This window comes from Copadichromis virginalis, linkage group LG2 (genome assembly GCF_057382275.1).
Source record: "Copadichromis virginalis isolate Kocher_CV1m ecotype Utaka linkage group LG2, C_Virginalis_male_GT1.1, whole genome shotgun sequence".
In the NCBI taxonomy this organism is placed as follows: Eukaryota; Metazoa; Chordata; class Actinopteri; order Cichliformes; family Cichlidae; genus Copadichromis; species Copadichromis virginalis.
In genome coordinates this window covers 23,819,440-23,839,229 of record NC_140619.1, presented here as the reverse complement: position 1 = coordinate 23,839,229, position 19,790 = coordinate 23,819,440, and the positions used below count along the sequence as shown (strand labels likewise).

The following is a 19,790-nucleotide window of genomic DNA, read 5'->3' as shown; positions in this document are numbered from 1 at the left end:
GCTGACGTTTAGGAGGAGGTTATTCTCCTGGCACCAGGTCTCCAGGTTCCTAATCTCCTCCAGGTAGGCCGTCTCAATGTTGTCGGAGATCAGGCCCACAACAACAGTGTCGTCAGCAAACTTGACAATGGAGGTGGTGTCTGATGTGGCTACACAGTCATAAGTGCACAGTGAGTACAGCAGGGGGCTTAAAACACAGCCCTGAGGCACTCCAGTGCTGAGTGAGATGGAGGGGGAGACTTGTTTTCCCACCCTCACTGATTGGGGTCTGTCTGTGAGGAAGTTGAGGATCCACTGACACAGTGATGAGCTGAGTCCTAGATCCGTCAACTTGGTGAAAAGCTTAGAGGGAATTATTGTGTTGAATGCTGAACTGTAGTCCACGAACAGCATCCTAACATAATTCCCTCTGCCAGTGTCCAGGTGACTCAGGGATGTGTGGAGCAGGTGACATATGGCATCGTCTGTGGAACGATTAGTCCGGTAAGCAAACTGAAATGAGTCGATGGTGGCAGGAAGTGAAGAAGTGATGTGATCTCTCATCAGTCTTTCAAAACACTTCATTACAATTGAAGTCAGTGCTACTGGACGGTAGTCATTGTGGCAAGCGGGCTGTTGTTTCTTTGGAACAGGGACAATGATGGACTGTTTGAAGCACGTGGGAACCATTGCTTGGGCCAGGGAAAGGTTGAAGATCTCCGTGAACACCGGTGCTAGCTGGTCAGCGCAGGCTCTCAGGACCCGGCCAGGGATTGCATCTGGTCCTGCTGCCTTCCTGGTGTTCACCCTCCTGAAGGTGTTCCTCACGGCATGCTCTGTGATGATGAATGCATTGTCTTCACTGGTGCACTCCGAGCGTGCGCAACCATTTGTTGTTTTAATGAGTGGGAATGGTGCTTGTACTTGAAAGAATTTTCAGTGTCTTTAATAAAAATACCAAATCAGGCACACATCAAAGCAGGATCATAAATGTAAAAACCAGGTTTCAATCTAATACTATACGGGGTTATGTAAGCTCCATCATATATAAACATAAATTATCAGATCTCAGCTAGATTTGTGTAAGCTGCATAATATGTAAACAAATGATCTGATCTCAATTATCAGATCTATCTGCAAAATATATTAGATAAGAGTGCAAGTACGGTAACTTTTTTATTATTATTATTATTATTTTGCTTTTGTTTGGATGTAAACTTCGGTAAAATACACACATAACCATTACATGATGAAAGAAAAATACAGGTGCTGTAACAGAGCCAGAGAACATACGCATTACTGATTTCCTGTTACCTTTTTCTTTTTTTCTTTTTCTTTTTAAGCGGACGTAGCATAAGAGAGCGCAAATCCGCTTTGGCTGCTCATTGGTCGAGAAATATGGAATCAGATGACGTAGTGGTTCCGGGTTTCTAGGTCCCAACAAAAGGTAACTTTCGGTCATTTGTGAAAGAGCGGCACACGGCTGACCGGGCTTTCTTCAGCTGAAGGTAAGAACGCTGCCAGCCTGCCAATACAGCATGGTATCACTCTCTAGCTGACCGCTGTAATCTCATTAGAGCCTTTATCCGTTAGTTAATATGTACTGCTAATATTGAGCAGGTTTAAGCGACAGCAGCTAACGTTAATCAACTTGCCAGTGAGACGCGCCGTGCCAGCAATGTGCGGCGGCTTTTTGTCATCATTTCGTCTGCCATGCCGCTCCTGACCCATTGTCGTTTCAGTGCTGGATAAGGAGGTCAGATTTGCTTCCCAGCTCGCCTTATTTTGAAGCACACCAATTATGTAAAGGGAGCAAGAAAGGCGCTTTAATTTTAATTACAGCTCGTATTGTTTTTCATGGTGTTTTAGCGTAACGTGTTACAAGTGGAAACTGCAAACCCCGGCTACAACTTTAGCATTTCCCGGTATTAAACTGTCGCTTTTGTTAGCAATACCTGCCCTAAACGGATATGCAGTGTTTGGCTTTTTACCGTTAGATAACGTGTTTATCACTCACAACTAGATATAGACGTGTGAGGAGATTTGCATCGAACCACTCACTCCCGTATTCCCGTGTAAAATGATTTGAATTTGCTTTTATTCAATTCCACCCAAGAGAGAGAGAGGAAAAACTGTTTTAAGCTAGTGGTCCATGGCTTTTCCATCATCATCATCACCATCCCCACGTCCTGTCATCACACAGGAATGTTTTCAGGGTATTTTTATTTTCACAGTAAGAGCCCAGAAAAAGATCCTGACATATAAATATTTCTTTCTCCGCCGCTTTGATTCATCTGTGGGTGTACTGTCATTCTTTAAGATGTATGGACAGATGTGACGTACACTGAGGATATGATTCACGGAAATGATTCACGATGAAGAGTGTGAGCTTTCAGGATTGGGAAAGCCAGTTACGTGGTTTGACCTTCTCTTTCCATAAATGTCTTAATGTAGCTAAGTACACAGTGTTCTCTTATTTGCAGGTAACCGGTGTCTGTCTTGTGCCATGAAGACACTTCCCACTTAATAGCTGACTGCCGTAGGCTACAATTACTTTGTCACGTGCTAAACGGGTTCAGCACGTGACGTTTAGCCACAGAGCAAACATGTGGATATTGACTACATTTTGCAATTATGAGACACAATTTGTTTTAACTACTTTACCGTCTCTGCACTCTGAGGATATCAGCAGGCTGAGCTTGCTCTATAGTGACCCTTCCCTGACCACCAAGTGGGGTGAGCCTAAAGAGTATTGTCATTGGTTGTCTGCAGCACAATCCTCATTGGACAGTAGCCAGTCTGGTCAGAGTGACCACATCTCCGCACTACTTCATCCCTCCATGACCTTTCAGTTGACCTGTTGTTTAAAAGCAGGCAGGTGTTTGAGTGCAGCAGAGGACATTATAAGGAGCTGAGCACTGAAAACGTTCAGACATACAGAGGCGGTTTGGTACGCAGCGAGGAGGTGGTGAGGCTGTGGATACTTGCCGTGTGTAGTGCAGTCTTCCTGTCTGTAAGAAGAGGTAGCACAGTGGTGGAACGGTTTAGATAAGCCTCAGATACTGATGATTAATAGTTCACTTTTTATTTCCAATCTAGTGTTTTGTCAGAGTTCCTTTAAGCAAGAAGTCAACCACCAGACAAACTTAGTTAACCAGCCAACTTCCCTTTTGTGACATCTCTTGGCATGCGATAGATATTTGGGTGAAAATCAACTTTCTTGCTTTTGACTTTTAACCTGAGTTATTTAAGTGATCTCACAGGCAGCTGATGAATGAACTGTATCAATTGACTGTATTGTGTTTTTTGTTTTTCTTTTCTGTCTCAACTTTAGCTTAAGCATTTTGTGGACCAAATATTTACATGCTACAACTGTGGGACTCTTAAGAGTTTAAGAGCTTTTTTTTTCCCCTCTTCCCGTCCAACACAATTCTCTTGACGCACCTCAAACATCTTTGGGGCCACCAAGCTTGAAAGTTTTCTGATAACCTGCTGCTCAGCTCCCTTCCAGAAAAAAGCATGGGTCTTCAGTCAGACTCTGTCCTCCAATCTATCCTCCTTTTTCCAATCCACCTTATCATATGGCTGTACTCAATAGTCTCATTCCTGCCTTGGTACTACCTCACCGGAGCTGGCCAAGGAAAAGCTCTGTCCAAGAGGATAAAAGCCCGTTCCAAATCAGGATGTGCCGAGGGACCATACCGCTCCGTGGACCAATTTGATTCCCTGGCCAGGGAAGACTTCCCAGGCAAGGACACACTCGATAAGCTGTTCAAGCATGCTGTGCAGCGCTTCGGTGAAGCTGATTGTCTAGGAACCCGAGAGATTCTGAGCGAAGAGAACGAGACTCAGCCCAACGGCAAAGTTTTTAAAAAGGTAAGGTTGCTTAGAGTTTACTGCTCTGTTGACAAATGCGTAAGTGATCAGAGATGTTCGGTGTTATTTATGTGACCCTTTCTCCTTTTAGCTGATCCTGGGGGAGTACAAATGGTTATCCTACAATGAACTCGACTCCATAGTCAGTGAGTTTGGCAGTGGATTGGCGGCTTTGGGGCAGCAACCCAAAAGCACTATTGCAGTCTTCTGTGAAACCAGGGCAGAGTGGATGATCACTGCTCAGGCATGCTTCAGACACAATTTCCCACGTAAGTATATCTCAGCGCGTTCAATCCAAGGTTTTGGGGTCAGATAGCGTGAATGCTGTGTTAAGTGTTTCATAATTTAATTATCTCACTCACTGAGATCCTTTTTTAAACAATATTATTATTGCAGTGGTGACGTTCTACGCCACACTGGGGGAGGAGGCGATTGCTTTTGGACTGAATGAGACGGGTGTTTCACATTTGGTCACCAACGTGGAGCTCCTTGAGACTAAGCTGAAAGTGAGTTAATCCTTTACAGCACATGGTCCAACCACCACTCCTAAGAACAAGAGAAGCAGTGATATGATTATTCTCATGAGACGTCTTTGTTTACCATCTAACAGCCTCAATTATCATCACATGATTATAATTTAAGATGTCGCAAATTGTTAACATTAAAGTTTGGAAAGCCCAGAATAATGTTTTTGTCCACAGCTTCATGGATGAAATAAGGAACACAGAATTGATTTGTTAAAGCATTTTTTTTTAAAGATGCATTTACTGGCTTTCTGTTACAAAGAAAATCCCAAAGGACTATCACTTTTTTAAAAATGTTATTTATAGAAGGAAATCTTGTACTTGGGCATCCTCCTGTAACATTTTTACTCTTTGCTTTTTCTGCATAGACTGTACTGCCACAGATCCCCAACCTGAAGCATGTGATTTATGTGGATGACAAGAAAATGAACACAGAAGGCTACCCAGCAGGGCTTTCCATCCGCAGCATGCAGTCCGTACGAGAGATGGGCAGGCAGCCGGAGAATGGTGTGTATTTCTGACTCACTCTGGTTGTGCTTTTTGTCCTATTTCAGGCACAGTACAAGACGGTAACGCTTTCCTTTGTTCTACAGTGGCTAGGGCAATTGTTGAGCCCCGGCCATCCGATCTGGCCGTTGTGATGTACACCAGCGGTTCCACAGGCAGACCCAAAGGAGTTGTCATTGTCCACAGTAACCTAATTGCAGGAATGACAGGCCAGTGTGAACGCATCCCTGGGCTCGGGTGAGTTGCAGCAATGGCTGATTTGTTGTATTTTAGTAAGGCTACTTGGAGATGTGAAGAAATCTAAGAAAAAAAGAAAGTTTAAGTTCAAATTGGAACTAAGGAAGTGCAGTCAAAGATCCTCAGTGTAAACATTGGAAAGAGGAACTGAAAATGTCTACTAATCGTTGGTCCTAACCAAGACTTTCAATGATTCTACTGTGGCAGGCCTAATGATACCTACATAGCCTATCTGCCCCTGGCTCATGTTCTGGAAATGACAGCTGAAATCTCCTGTGTCACATATGGTTGTCGGATTGGCTATTCGTCCCCACAGACACTGTCAGACCAGGTAAGCAGCACCGACGCCAGGTTGCATTGTTTCTGTCACTGTAGTCTATATTTTAATTGACTCTTAGTGGTGTTTCTGTTAATATTTAGATGAAAAGTCTGGTTTATTTCAAGCTGTTGTTTTTCACAGTTTAAGTGGCCATTGTGACGATTGCGTGCCGTGGCATCGGTCCACACTTTATCTACATTGTAAAGATTTGAGGAAACGAGAGTTCACAAAACCAGATGTGAATCGTGTTTATCATGGCGAACAGTAGCTCTCCAAAAAAGCAGCTTTTTATATTTATTTTTTTAATCTTACTTAAAGGAGATGCCTAACTTAGCCCACTGGAAGCTTTGCTAACTGCGCAACAAGTCGGTTGGAAATGATGAGAAACACTTTAATAATGTCTGGTTTTATTAAAACTTGAGGCATGAGTTTGTCCACAAACCAGTGTGACTTGATCTTGCCTTTGTCGATTAGATTCTGTAGTCTGTGGCCACATTAGTCACATCAGTGGGAAGCAGGGCAGATTGAGGAGGAGTTACATTACAAAAGTTGGACAATATTTCAATTTTTATTTTTTTCCTTCTCCTCTTTAGTCTACCAGGATAAAGAAGGGAAGTAAAGGAGATTGCTCTGTGCTCAGGCCCACACTGATGGCAGCTGTGCCAGTAAGAACCTTGTTTTTTATTTATCCTGTTTGTGTCTTTCTTTATTTTATTTTGTTTGTCAACTGGTGTCTAAATAACTCCTATATGTTTGGTCCAAAAAGGAAATCATGGATCGCATCAACAAGAACGTGATGAGCAAAGTGCAGGAAATGGGTTTTGTTCAGAAGATGCTGTTTACACTGGGCTACAATTATAAACTGGAGCAGATCAGGAGGGGCTATGACGCACCACTCTGCAATGCGTAAGAAGCATCCTATGCGTTCCTGTGACCCTTGCACTAAAACATGATTGGCTTGTTTAACTTAAAATCAAAACACTGCGTGATCTCTCTTTGCAGCTTGTTGTTCCGGAAAGTAAAGAAACTGCTGGGTGGGCGAGTGAGGATGATGCTGTCTGGAGGAGCCCCCCTGTCCCCGGCCACTCAGAGATTTATGAATGTGTGTTTTTGCTGTCCAGTGGGCCAGGGCTACGGCCTCACTGAGACCTGTGGAGCAGGCACTATCACAGAGGGTAAGATAACATTTTGAGTGCCCAAAATAATGACAGATGAGTTCAAATTTAGGCATTATTTAATTTAAAAGAAACAAATCCTGACTTACAGTTTTATTTTAAGTTGGATTAACTAAAGTGCCTCAGTTCCCTAGTGATTTGCTGACTGGAAGCAGTCATTATTGTAGTGAGCCTGGCCAATAGTCACACAGGATAAACAAATACCTCAGGATAGAAGCAGATGGGCCTAAATTGAAAATAATGTTTAAATGACTGTTCTTAAGAAATGTTTTTCATTTTACAGTTGAAGACATCAGCACTGGTCGTGTTGGAGCTCCTCTGATTTGCTGTGAGATTAGACTCAGGGACTGGGCTGAAGGTATGTTTGGGGGGGAAAACATGCCGGGACACGCTTTTGCAGAATGGAAAGATCTCCATTGCAGCGTAATCATGTGTTTTTTATTTTCACTCAGGTGGCTACACCAGTAAAGACAAGCCAAATCCAAGAGGGGAGATCTTGATCGGTGGCCCCAATGTAACCATGGGCTACTACAGGAGTGAAGGCAACAATCAGGACTTCTTTGTGGATGAAAATGGTCAGAGATGGTTCTGCACCGGAGATGTAGGAGAGGTTTACCCAGATGGCTGTCTACAAATTGTTGGTGTGTATATTTCTTTTTCTGGGTGGGGGTGGGATGCTACTGTGAATGATACGTATTGTATAAAGCCCTTTGAGTGCTTAAGTAGAGTTGTTTTTTTTTTTTTTTTTTTTTTTTTTTTTTAAGTGCTATATAAAAATCAGTCCATTTATCATTTACTTTTTCTCATTAAGACCGCAAGAAAGATTTGGTGAAACTGCAGGCTGGAGAGTACGTGTCTCTCGGTAAAGTGGAATCTGCTCTGAAAAACTGCCCTCTTATAGACAACATCTGTGCTTATGCAAACAGGTGAGTGACCTACTTTTTTATTTATTTATTCAGGGAAAGTTAAAATGGTAGGAGATGCAATTTAGAGGCAAAGTTTTTCCATATCCTAATATATGATTTACATCTGGATCAACGAGTATAATGGCAGATTATAAACGATATGGGGAAACAGCTGAATGAATTTGCAGATGGTGACCTTTCCACGAGCTGTTTACAGTTCAAACATCATATTCAACTGCTGCAGGCGTCTGTGTTTTTACTCTAAACTTAAGAACACGAGTGCTTCTTGAAATATTTTTTCATTCTTCACGTTTGACTTTGGAGAAAAATTACATTATAGCGATCAGTCATAGATTCATATCAGTTTCATATGCATGATAGGCCAGCTGAAGTTTTGTGCTAATAAACACTGACTAAACACAGATTTGCATATGACGGGTACAAACAAATATTATTTCACGAGACACTTGCATAAAGTTAGAATTACAGAAAATGTTATTCAGGGTCAGGGTTTCTTATCAGTTGATGCAAATGAACCAGGAAATGAAATAAAAGATAAAGGTACTAGTAAACAACCCAGATGACATTTCCATGAAATGTTTACTTGTACGTATGGTATATTCATCAGCTACAGGCTGTTTCTATTTGTACTATACATGATTGCGTATCTATAGAAATGTCTTTCACTTATCTCACACTTGGGATTTGAGATGATGATCTCCATTTGAAAATGTGAATGACACTTTATCATCAGTTTAATAAATGCAGTACATAATGCAGTATATGGACAAAAGAATTGGGCCACACCTTGCAATCATTGTTTTCTGTTCTTAGCCAAATGCATATACAACCAAGCACCTAGCCATGCGATCTGCCTTTGCAAACATCCGTGAAAGAGTGGGTCATTGTAAAGAGCTCACTGAATGTGAGTGTGGTGCTGTAATAGGACAAAGTTAGTGTGGGACATTTTTTCCCTACTAGATATTCTACAGTTGACTGTAAATGTATTATTGGAACCACAGCAACTCGGAGCATGTAAAGTTGCAGAGCAGGGTTTTATAAAGTCATCAACGATCTGCTGATTCAATAACTGCAGAGTTTCAAACATCAGCATAAACGCTGTGCACGGGGAGCTTCACGGTGTGGGTTTGCATGGCTGAGCAGCTCTTGTAGGTCATCCAGCACTTTTGTCCATGTAATGTATTTTAGCATATCGAATTAAGCAAGCTAAGGTTTAATTCATTGGGTAGGTGTTTTGTGTTTGTTTCTTTTTTGTTTTTTTAAATTATTATTTTGTTTTTTCTGACCAAATACAGTGTTAAGCAAGTGTTTATTTCTGGGCTCTTAATATAAACATAATGTGCAGGAAAACATTTTTCAACCTAAATTTAGTCCAGTCTGTTAAACATGTGTGTACTGTTCTAATTATGCAGGCAGGTTTAGTTCCGCTTCTGAAAAGGGGCACCCGGTTTAGCTACAGCAGTACTGACGTGTTGTCAGAACAGTTTAAACATGGTATATTGCATAATATTACACAGAGATGGTTACTCAGGATATCCCAGCAGTAGCAGTATTTCTCAACGTTGCCAGCACTTGCTTGTGTCTCACAGCTCCACTCCTTGAATTCTTTTCTCCTTTTATCATTCCACATCACTCAGCACCGCTCCTGCAGTCATTCTTTGCCTTTTTTTTTTTTTTTTTTTTTTTTTTCCCTGTGCTTATTATACCTTCATGTTTACACTTTAAATCATTTCCAGTCTCAGTTCTTCTCCAAGCTCCAATAAAATCAAATTGTTACTGTTCATACATAATTACCTGACAGGCTTTTGCGCCTACGCACTTGAACTGACAGCTTTCAGTGTGAACACCCAAACCGTCATGAAATTCTTCCCACTTCAGATGTGTCACCTGCACTCTGGCTGACATGAGAACTCCAAGTGACGTTTAAGTGTCTTAATGACGACTGAATCAACAAATGTAGCGCTCACTTCGACTTCAGCTGATATCGGAACAATTAAATATGGCGCTTAATTAGACTGAAGTGATTACGGCTGCAACTTGAATTAATTATTTTGTCTGTAGTTGTTCAGTGGTGGGCATGCGACGTAATGTTGAACAGTTTCTAAACTTTTTTTTGTTTGTTTTAAATTGTGTGCCCTTGCAGTGATCAGAACTATGTGATCAGCTTCGTGGTTCCCAATCAGAAAAAGCTCACAGAACTGGCCAAACAGAGGAGCATAGAGGGGACGTGGGAGGAGATCTGCACTAATCCTGAAATGGAAAGCGAGGTCCTGAAGGCGATCAAGGAGGTCGCCACTAACAGTAAGAGTCTTTTCACAGCATTGCGATAACAGAAGCTTTGCAAGTTTTGCTTTCATCCATACTTTGTCCAAACGTGCCTGAACATCACTTTCCTTCCTTGTAGTTAAACTCCAGAGATTTGAGATTCCAGTGAAGGTGCATCTGAGTCCAGAGCCGTGGACGCCTGAAACGGGCCTAGTCACAGATGCATTCAAGTTGAAGAGGAAAGAGCTGAAGAACCACTATCTCCATCACATAGAGAGAATGTATGGGAGGAAGTAACTTCCAGCAGGCCCACACCACCCAGGAGTTACTGCTTTCACCATAACCACGATTTTGATGTGCAAATATTCCTCTGGTTACAAAGCTGTAGTTTATTTGTGTTCCACAGCTTCACAGAGAAAAGCGTAAGCTATAAATAGTTGTAGCCGTTTATCCGTGTGTGTGTGTGAATGTGTGAATGTGTGAGAAGTTGTGTTTGTAAGAGATGCACCAAAGTGTCAGTTTTTGTTATTAGAAGGGTGAAAGGCTATTGCAGCTCTCAACTGCCATCCATTGGAAATTGCTGGGACTCTTATTTGTAGCTGTTAGAAACGGCACCTTCGGTCCACATGTTGCTTAAGTCTTGCTGCTGCTTTCATTGAAAATGTTTCAAAAAATAAAGGAAAAAAAATGCGACCATGATCACAGAGGCATGTCATGCTGTTTTGTAAAGTTGGAGTACTGATGTTAAGGTGCCTTCAGTCTGCAGTTCTCATGTAGTCGAGCAGAGGTGGTAGCTAGACAGTAAAAAAGAAGTTACAAAAAAGGCTGAATGCCGTGTTTACTTGAAAGGAAAAATACTCCCCACCGCAGACACATCGACACGATCAAGAGCATTTACAGTCGTTTGTCCGTGTGTGTATTTAGCTTTGATTTTGTTTCTTACCTGTTTTATTTATGCTTTAATGTTATTTTAATGGTTTGTTAAGAAAGGAAGACCAAAATGTGTTGGCCTAAATGACTCAGGAAGACGGACAAATGTTTTAATATATGAAGTTGTCAAATGTGGGGTATAGAAACATTTTGACAAATGTTTGTAGGCACCTTATTAAAAAAAACACAATTAACTACTAAACTGCTTAGCCTTTATTATAGTCACAACTGGCATACTGTAATACTGTGCGTACTTTACCTCAGTTAATAGGTTATTGTACGAGTTGGTATAAAGGATCCTCTGAACTCAGTTTTAATGTGTTTTCTATGTATTTTTCCAAATACTATCATGTTGGTGGATTTGCATTGTTAAAAGTTTTAAGTACACAGACGATGGCAGTCACTTTAGTTGTTTGGTGAACCTACGTGTATTTATTACTCCCATCATTGCAGTCACATGCCATGTTCGACATTTCAAGAATAAACACCTTTTCGTACTCAGTGTTGTATGACACTTTATTACAAAAAACTGAATATACAAATGCAATATTGATTATTATTAAGGTGATCACTGCTGAAGCCTTTGTACACTTCAGGGGAAAGCAGAGCCTCAGCTATTCCAGTCTTGAAAGCGGAAACAGTCGCTAGCGATCTTCCACACGGGCTGATCGTTGTTGGGTGAAGCCTGAGCTGTTAGGAGAAAGTTCTGGTTGAAAAAACGCTGTTTGTTCCCTTCAAACTTGACTATGCCACCGGTCACCACAAGCAGTGTTGTCTGGCCTTGGGTTGCTTGCTCTGTGAGTGAGGAGAAGTTAGTTATTTTCTAAAGCAGCAACAGAAGAATAAAGGTTTACATTCACATTTTAATGAGACAATATGATTAATGGGGATCAATTTAATAGTTCAAATGTGTTGAGTTTGGGATTGACCCACTGACCGTGCACAGGCTGGCAATCCAGTGTTTGAACCTGGAACTCGCTGGATGGCAGTGACTCAAAAAACTCGCCCAGGGCTTCCTGTCCCGACACCGCATTTCCGTTCCACACCAAGGTAGCCTTGTCCAGGTAGAGCCGGATTAAGTTCTAGCACATGGGAGCCAGACAATGGTGAACATTAACAGCAACAGTGCCATCAGCCTGTAGCAGAGCACCATGCTCATTAGCTCTAGTGAAACTGAAAGGTTGTGATCTTTAAAATGAAAACTATCACTTTAAGAATAAGACTGCTTTCACTGCAGAGGAGCTGTGGGTTAGTGGGGAGCTCATAGTTGAATCCACTTTAATAAATTTACATCACAGGCCCAAATAAGGAAGTCTTCACAATATCTCTTACTTAGAAGATTTTAAAGCTAAGTTTCAACATGCTATAACCTACACTCATTGGCCACATTATTAGGTACTTATTCAAGCTGGAGCCCAACCGATGTACTGACCAATATATCAGGACTTATAATGGCCAAAAGATGAAAAACGTAAAGATGAAACACCCAGAAGAGCATCTGTGAATGCATTCAAACCTTGAAGCAGATTGGCTACAGCAGCAGAAGACCACAGGCTGTCACTCCTGTCAGCTAAGAACAGGAAGCGGAGACTACAATTCACACGTGCTAACTAAAGTTGACAAAATACAGAAGACTAGAAAATGTTGCCTGATCTGATGATTTTTGCTTTCTGCTGCAACATTTGGCAGGGTCTGAATTTGGTGTAAACAAAGTGATAGCACAGATCTATCCTTGTATCAACAGTTAAGGATGGTGGAGGTGTGATGGCGTAGGTCAGTGATTCTTAAAGTGTGGGCTGCCCCACCCCCGGCAGGCCACAAAAGGTACTGCAGGTAGGCTGCAGTAATAACAGAAATTCAGTTTGTAATTACTCACAAGTATGTACACTTAAACATTTATATACATTTATACATTTATCTGAAACAGAAATTAAAATTGGTAACTGGAGGTGGTTAGTTTGTGATATTACTCATTACTTTAACTTAAACTCTGTATTGAAGGAGTGGGTCACACATTGGCCTTAACACTTTTCATACGACTGCACAACATTAGCAATTTATAGCTAATGTGGTTTGTGTTTTTGGAATAACATTTTCAATGAAATACGTCATTTTCGTTTGGTCTTTAACATTTATATTGGAGTTTAAGATTTTTTGGGACATTTTCTTGGTACATGGCTCCTTTGTACCAGCTGTTTAAATGTCACATCTTAGCTGACGTTGCTGACCATACGCATCCCCTTGTGACCACAGTGTAGTCATCTTCTGATGACTACTACAAGCTCTTCCATCACATTGCAAAGCTCAGGCCGTCTCAGACTGGTTTCTTGAACATGACAATGAATTCACTGTAGTAAAATGGCCTCCGGTCATTAGATCACAATCCAACTTGGCCTTTCAAAGTGGAACAGGAGTTACATCATGGATATGCAGCTGACAAATCTGTGACGCTGTCAAGTCCACAAGCACCAAAATCATTTTGTTGAATCTTTGCCATGAAGATTTAAGACGGGACTGAAGGAAAAAGAGAGGCGCAACTAGAAATGTGTGCCTAATGGAATGACCGGTGTTCCAGATCTACTGGCGTTTAGATCTACTGGCGTTGGTCGAACAGATGTGTGGCAGACTTGCGTTTCAGGAGCTCCTACCGACAAACCAGCAAAAAAAAACCGCCAAATGTGTCACCTGTGACACTTGTGAGGTTGTCTCAAACACACTCCGTCAGTCTTGATGCTGTTGAACAACAAAATGTTTAAAAATGTGGCGAGTTTACCTGGTGATATCCTCATGCGCGACGCGATCGCGAAAACAGCAAACAATTAACACCACGCCGATGTTGTTCACGGGACAGCAAGAGTAAACGATCGGGAGACTCTTGTCGTCGTTATCGTTCCCCTCGCACGGTTTATTTATCCGGTTTCAGCGTTTTTGCTTCACAACTACAGCGAGCAGTTTACTTTGTGCACTAACATGGAGTCGAGTCAACCAGCGCCACCTCTGGCCAAGTGCCCCAGCCTACAGCCAGATCAACCTGTGACACACATCTGCAGCACGTTTGAATTCGTGTCATGCACAACACATTTGTACCTTTCAATTGTGTCTGTTTGTGGGTCATGCAAATAAACCTTTGAAATGAATGAAATGATATCATATATTCCTTATTGGCCTACATTTGTACAAAATTCCAAATTATATACACAAAGTCATAGAAATCACCACTCCAATTGGTCATCATGATTTTGATATTCTCTTTTTCCATAACAATGAAATACACCTTGGACAAATATGACAAATCAATATTTAATTAGTGTTGTCACATCACATCCTGTAAGCAGAGTCTGCCTGTGTCTTTTCCCTGGAAATTAATATTTCCAGCCAATATAGGCAATCCATCAACATGGCTGGGGAGTTGGTAGTTATATACAATCTGTATAAGTGTGGTTAATCTAATGAAGATTTGTAAGGAGATGGCAGTTACTGTGAATTCACAGCAGTTACACAGTGATTAGTAATAAACAGCCAGTGAGAGTGAGTGGATTTAAGAAAGTCAGTGACTCAGGTGTGTCGCTTGGTTTGTCATCTGTTTGTGAGACTGGAGGAGACGTAGAAATCTTTTGTTTTAAATCTTAGTTAGGAAGGTTCCTGTTTGAAAACAAGCACTTTTTGTGAGAAATGCAAGAAGTACATCTGCAGAAAGCACACAGTTACATTCTGTCCATCATGTGGACAAAATCGAAAATGTTGAGCATTGAAAAACTGAGAAAGTTGGGCAAGTTCAAAAGCCAAATTGTTCCTAAAATAGTTATGTAAAGTCTAACAGTTGTATGTCTGTGTTCTACATGTTTATCTAATGGGAAATAAAGTTGCTATTGTTTTATTGCAGTTTTTGGATAATTCTGAGTGGATTTACACAGTACGGATCTAAATGACCCGCAACAAAATCAATGTCAATTCTGTGCTCTTCAACTTAATACAAGGGTTAATTTCCAAAACTTCCATATGATCTTCAATTTGTAGCAGATCCACTATCACACAGCAGCTGGAGCAGTTTCAAATGGAGGTCAGTCCTAGTGATGTGACATTCTGTATCGAGGCTTCGAAGCTTGTGTCGAGTAATTGAGGGGGCGTTTCCGCGATGCGCGTAACGAGGCTTGCTTCATTTATGGGAGGAGCTGAAAATGAGACGTCCGAAGCCTCGCTGCCCGGCTGTACCACGTGACTGGTTCAGGAAGTGGTTCGAACTTTGCCGCGAGCTATGACAGAGATATAAACCCCTCAGACTTCATTCAAAATGTGGGTGTTTGATGGAGAGTTGCTGTTAGTGAGAGTTTGGAGACCGTTTGGAGGTTTATGAGAGTGAGGAGAGAAAGTCAGGAGAGAATAGCGCCAGCTAAGAAGAGGAGGATGTCCTCCCCTGTGTGGGAACATTTTGATCTTATTCCTCCCAACAAGGTAAATTTCTACAGAAGATGTATTTTCATAATACTGATGGTGCAATACAATTTATGTTAAGCTGTCTTGACTTTTGTACAAGGTGAAGTGTTTGCTATGTGCCAGGGAGCTGGGATATAACAACAACACCTCATCCATGCTTAGGCACTACAGAGCTTTGCATGAGAATAAGGGGAACACCGATTGTGGGGCAAGACCAGGTGAGCCATCAAATGCAATGATAATATAGCATGCAGTAATGTTACTAAATGATATAACAATATTATACAACTGTAATAAGTTACGTGTGTGATATTTATATTTGTGCTTTGTTCTCCTGAGGAAAGACAATAAAGACAATCTCAAATAGATGAAGACCTGGTTAGCATGGTGATTGAGGACTCCCAGCCATTTAGCATTGTGGAGGACAAAGGATTTAAAAGATTTGTTAAATCATTAAATCCTAGCTATGTTCTCCCCACTAAAAAGTAGGGGTGCAACGATACACAAAATTCACGGTTCGGTTCGATACTTTGGTGTCACGGTTCGATATTTTTTCGATACAAAAAAAAATGTTCATGCCTTTTTAATTTGTCATTTATTAAAATTATAAATATATATTTTAACACAAAAGTACAGTTTTTAAATTTAACCCTAACCCTTGTGCGTGTTGTTTTTTAGCTCGTCATATTGCAGCCACAGAAATTCTTTTGTCCATGAAACCATAAAGCTGCACTTTCTTTTTGCCTTATAGTCTGATTTGTCATAACTTCTCCGTTTTGTGGTAAGCTTTTCTTTGGCTGTCACTTCTTCACCCTGACCTGTCTTATTTGGCTCAGCAGAACTAAAATATATATCTGTCTGTGAAGGTTCTCAATCATCCAGGTCATCGTAGTGAAATATATATCCTGCCGCACTCACATAAGCTCAGCGATTCTCTGCGCGATCAACCTCTCACATGTTTAAGCTGCGGGAGATTTCACTTGTCATGTTTGCATAGTAAGCTAACAATTAATAAGACGATGTCAGAGGAATTGGTGCACAAATTATCATCACTCACAGATCAGTGCCGTCGCTCTCTATACACAGTTCGCGCAATTGCAAAGTGAAAGCAAAAAAACAAGCGCAAATTCAAACACGATTTCAGTATGTCACATATTGACAGTGGCTCACCCAATGACATAATTACCCAGCTACATTTCTGAAAGAATGCAAAAGCATTGACATATATTTTTCCTTCCTACAATAGCCCGACGGGCAGGGCAGAGATAGCCCCGGGACGTCGGGCTAGCGATATTGCGAGCCCTGTATCTGATTGAGGAATCACTCATCTTTGGAAAAGAGAGTTTATTACAGAGAAATGTCTCTTTCCAAAATAAAAGCTATACTATCCGCTTCTTCTGGGCTATATTCTCAGCAGCATATTAAACATATCAGGTCTCCATAAGGAGAATCCTGTGCTAACAGCTGTCTAAATGACTCGGCTAAAGTTTGTAGCATGCATGCTTGTTGTTTTTGTCTTTGCACTAGGATGATGTCGGTGTAAATGTGCAGTCATATTCGTTGTGTTCCCACTAGTGCTTTCAGGTTAATCTCGTTGAAATAACCTTAACGCCACAACACGGCAAATCTCCGTTAACGAGCTACCCTATACAGAGGGGCTAGACGGCCAACACGTTAACGAGCTAACTGCGCTAACACACTAGCTCCCACCCATGTAATTGAGCATTGCATGGCACATCCAACATACTGTTTTACTTTAGTCCATGACTCGCTTACCTTCAGGGTCATACGTCACATGAAAACCAAAATAATTCCAAACGCCAGATCTGAATGAGGGTGGGGAGGTCCACTTCTGTCTCGCTAGCTTGCCCTGCGCTCTTCCTTCTGACCATGCTGTCTGTGTTGAGTGCTCAGTGAATCTGCGTTCGACTACTCCGCCTAGGCTGCACTCTCGAGCCTAGGCGGAGTAGTCAAATGCAGATTCACTGAGCGCTCAACACAGACAGCATCGTCAGAAGGAAAGTTGATAAAATAAATTACAAATTTTGTATTGTTCTTTTTTTTTCTCCCCTTTGGTTTTCTTTCTTTCTCTCCCCCTCTTTCTTTCATTCTTTCCCCCTGTCCTATCCCACAGTCATGTCTGTCCCGTTTGCAACTGAAAATAAAATAAATTCATAATTATAATAAAGGTCAATCAAATGGACCAATATGATGATCCACTTAAAATAAATCCTCTTGGCATCTTTCTTGGCCTCAAGACAACAATTCTGATGGCTATAGATCCAAACGGGACACAAAAAAAAAAAAAAAAAAAAAAAAATTGAAAAAAATTGTATTGTTCGATACATATGCGTACCGAACCGAAAGCACTGTATCGAACGGTTCAATATCGATACGAATATCGTTGCACCCCTACTAAAAAGGTCATAAAAGCAGTGAAAATTTAGTTTTTACAGAATAAAATGTGAACAGGCAGGACTGAGGCCTCAGTCTGTAGCTGTCCATACCTCAACGTTACAAAAGCACAACTACTGTCCACACCCCAACCACACCTCACCTCACAGTAAATGATCATTTCCATTTTAAGCATTTCCAAATAATCATTTTCCATACTGCCAGTATAAATATACACAGTATACTGCCATCACTACAATATAGATGTTTTACACACTGTTTTATACACTTTTGTTGTTGACATTTACAGGCTGTGTGCAAAAGGCCACACTCTTCAAATTCATGCCAACTAATATTTTTACGTCCAGTAGGTGTCCTACTAGAGCAAATGAAGCTTCAAGAAGCTTTGCGCTGGGATGAACCAATTGGATGAAAAGCTTCAGTGCTTCATGAAGCTTCATCTGCCCATCACTAGTCAGTCCACTACTACCATAGCCTACTACTAGGTTAACTTGTGACACATCTGCACCTGCTGCTATGATCACATTGAGTAGAGGCTGAGTGGCTGCACTTACCCCTGGTACATCCAAATCTACCCACAAACATGTTGAAAGATGCAATGCCAGCAATGTGGATTGTCAACACTGAAAACAATCAGTAAGCAAAGACAACAGGGATAAATTTTTTCTGTTTATTTAGCACCCACAACATTTGTAGTCGCCTTCTGCACAGGGGAAGTCCACACACACCGTGTGGTACCACTTTCCACAGAAGGTGCATTCAATCTGCAAGATTGAATGAGATTGTCAGAGTCATTGTCTGACTGTTTATTACTAATCACTGTGTAACTGCTGTACATTCACAGTAACTGCCATCTCCTTACAAATGTTTATTAGATTAACCACACTTATGCAGACTGTATATCACAACCAACTCTGAAATGTTCGTTTGCAGAGGGAAGACACAGGCAGACTATGCTAACGACATGTGATGTTACAACACTGGTGAAATATTAGTGTGTCATATATTTGTTCACGGCATTTTTCTTATGGGCAAAAGTATTGATATCAGGATGGTGATTCTTATGATTATGTGTATGTCATTTGGCATTTTGTACAAATGTAGGCTGATAATGAATGAAATGATATCATGTATTTATTTCAATGGTTTATTTGCATGACGCACAAACAGACACAATTGAAAGGTACAAATGTGTTGTGCATGACACGAATTCAAACGTGGTACAGATGTGTGTCACAGGTTGATCTGGCTGTAGGCTGGGGCACTTGGCCAGAGGTGGCGCTGGTTGACTCGACTCCATGTTAGTGCACAAAGCAAACTGCTCGCTTTAGTTGTGAAGCAAAAACGCTGAAACCGGATAAATAAACCGTGCGAGGGGAACGATAACGACGACAAGAGTCTCCCGATCGTTTACTCTTGCTGTCCCGTGAACAACATCGGCGTGGTGTTAATTGTTTGCTGTTTTCGCGGTCGCGCATGAGGATATCACCAGGTAAACTCGCCACATTTTTAAACATTTTGTTGTTCAACAGCATCAAGACTGACGGAGTGTGTTTGAGATAACCTCACAAGTGTCACAGGTGACACATTTGCCGTTTTTTTGCTGGTTTGTCGGTAGGAGCTCCTGAAACACAAGACTGCCACACATCTGTTCGACCAACGCCAGTTGATCTAAACGCCAGTAGATCTGGAACAACGGCACTTTCGGGCCACCGTATGTAGTTTGGTCTTACAAATTAATTTAAGTTAAATTACAGAAACAAAACTCACCCGCCTCTTCTTATCCATACAGTCGTAATAAATGTTGACAAATTCTTCTGAATATCTGCATGACTGGTCGGCATGAGTCCTGAAATCCTGAAGAGATAACTACGTATTACTCAAAGCTGGACACGGTGATTTAACGTGTGTTTTTTTTGGAAACGGCATGGAAAAGCTTACCAGGGTGGTTGCCATATGAACAGATAAATTATTGGAAACAACTCAAAACAAAAATATTACAAAAAGACCGAGAAAACGTCACAATTCAAACTTCTTTTCTTCTCTTGTTATTCCTTTAGCAACCAACACATTTCTATCACACTGGGTATTACTTCCTCGGGGCACCAACTCTGCCTACCAAAATAAGATGTCAGTACAATCTTTCAGACTCATTTAAGCTTCTCTCTTCCGAGTTCCACTTTCATGTCGTGTTTTTTACATT

At 41.2% G+C, this 19,790-nt stretch overlaps 2 protein-coding genes across 2 annotated transcripts; one reads left to right on the top strand and one right to left on the bottom strand.

The window, feature by feature from the left end:
* Positions 1-1,402: 1,402 nt before the first annotated feature.
* acsl4a (acyl-CoA synthetase long chain family member 4a) lies at positions 1,403-11,240 on the top strand. Its single transcript, XM_085474506.1, has 15 exons — positions 1,403-1,487; positions 3,314-3,855; positions 3,947-4,124; positions 4,252-4,361; positions 4,748-4,886; positions 4,973-5,123; positions 5,331-5,454; positions 6,036-6,107; positions 6,209-6,348; positions 6,445-6,617; positions 6,901-6,975; positions 7,070-7,258; positions 7,429-7,543; positions 9,687-9,844; positions 9,948-11,240. Exons 2-15 carry the CDS (start codon positions 3,499-3,501, stop codon positions 10,103-10,105), a joined length of 2,139 nt encoding a protein of 712 aa, XP_085330632.1. The 5' UTR covers positions 1,403-1,487; positions 3,314-3,498; the 3' UTR covers positions 10,106-11,240.
* On the bottom strand, positions 11,237-19,681 carry nxt2 (nuclear transport factor 2-like export factor 2). Its single transcript, XM_085474530.1, has 4 exons — positions 19,529-19,681; positions 19,358-19,444; positions 11,676-11,820; positions 11,237-11,533 (listed from the first exon to the last, which is right to left on the bottom strand). Exons 1-4 carry the CDS (start codon positions 19,541-19,543, stop codon positions 11,349-11,351), a joined length of 432 nt encoding a protein of 143 aa, XP_085330656.1. The 5' UTR covers positions 19,544-19,681; the 3' UTR covers positions 11,237-11,348.
* Between the last annotated feature and the right edge of the window lie 109 nt (positions 19,682-19,790).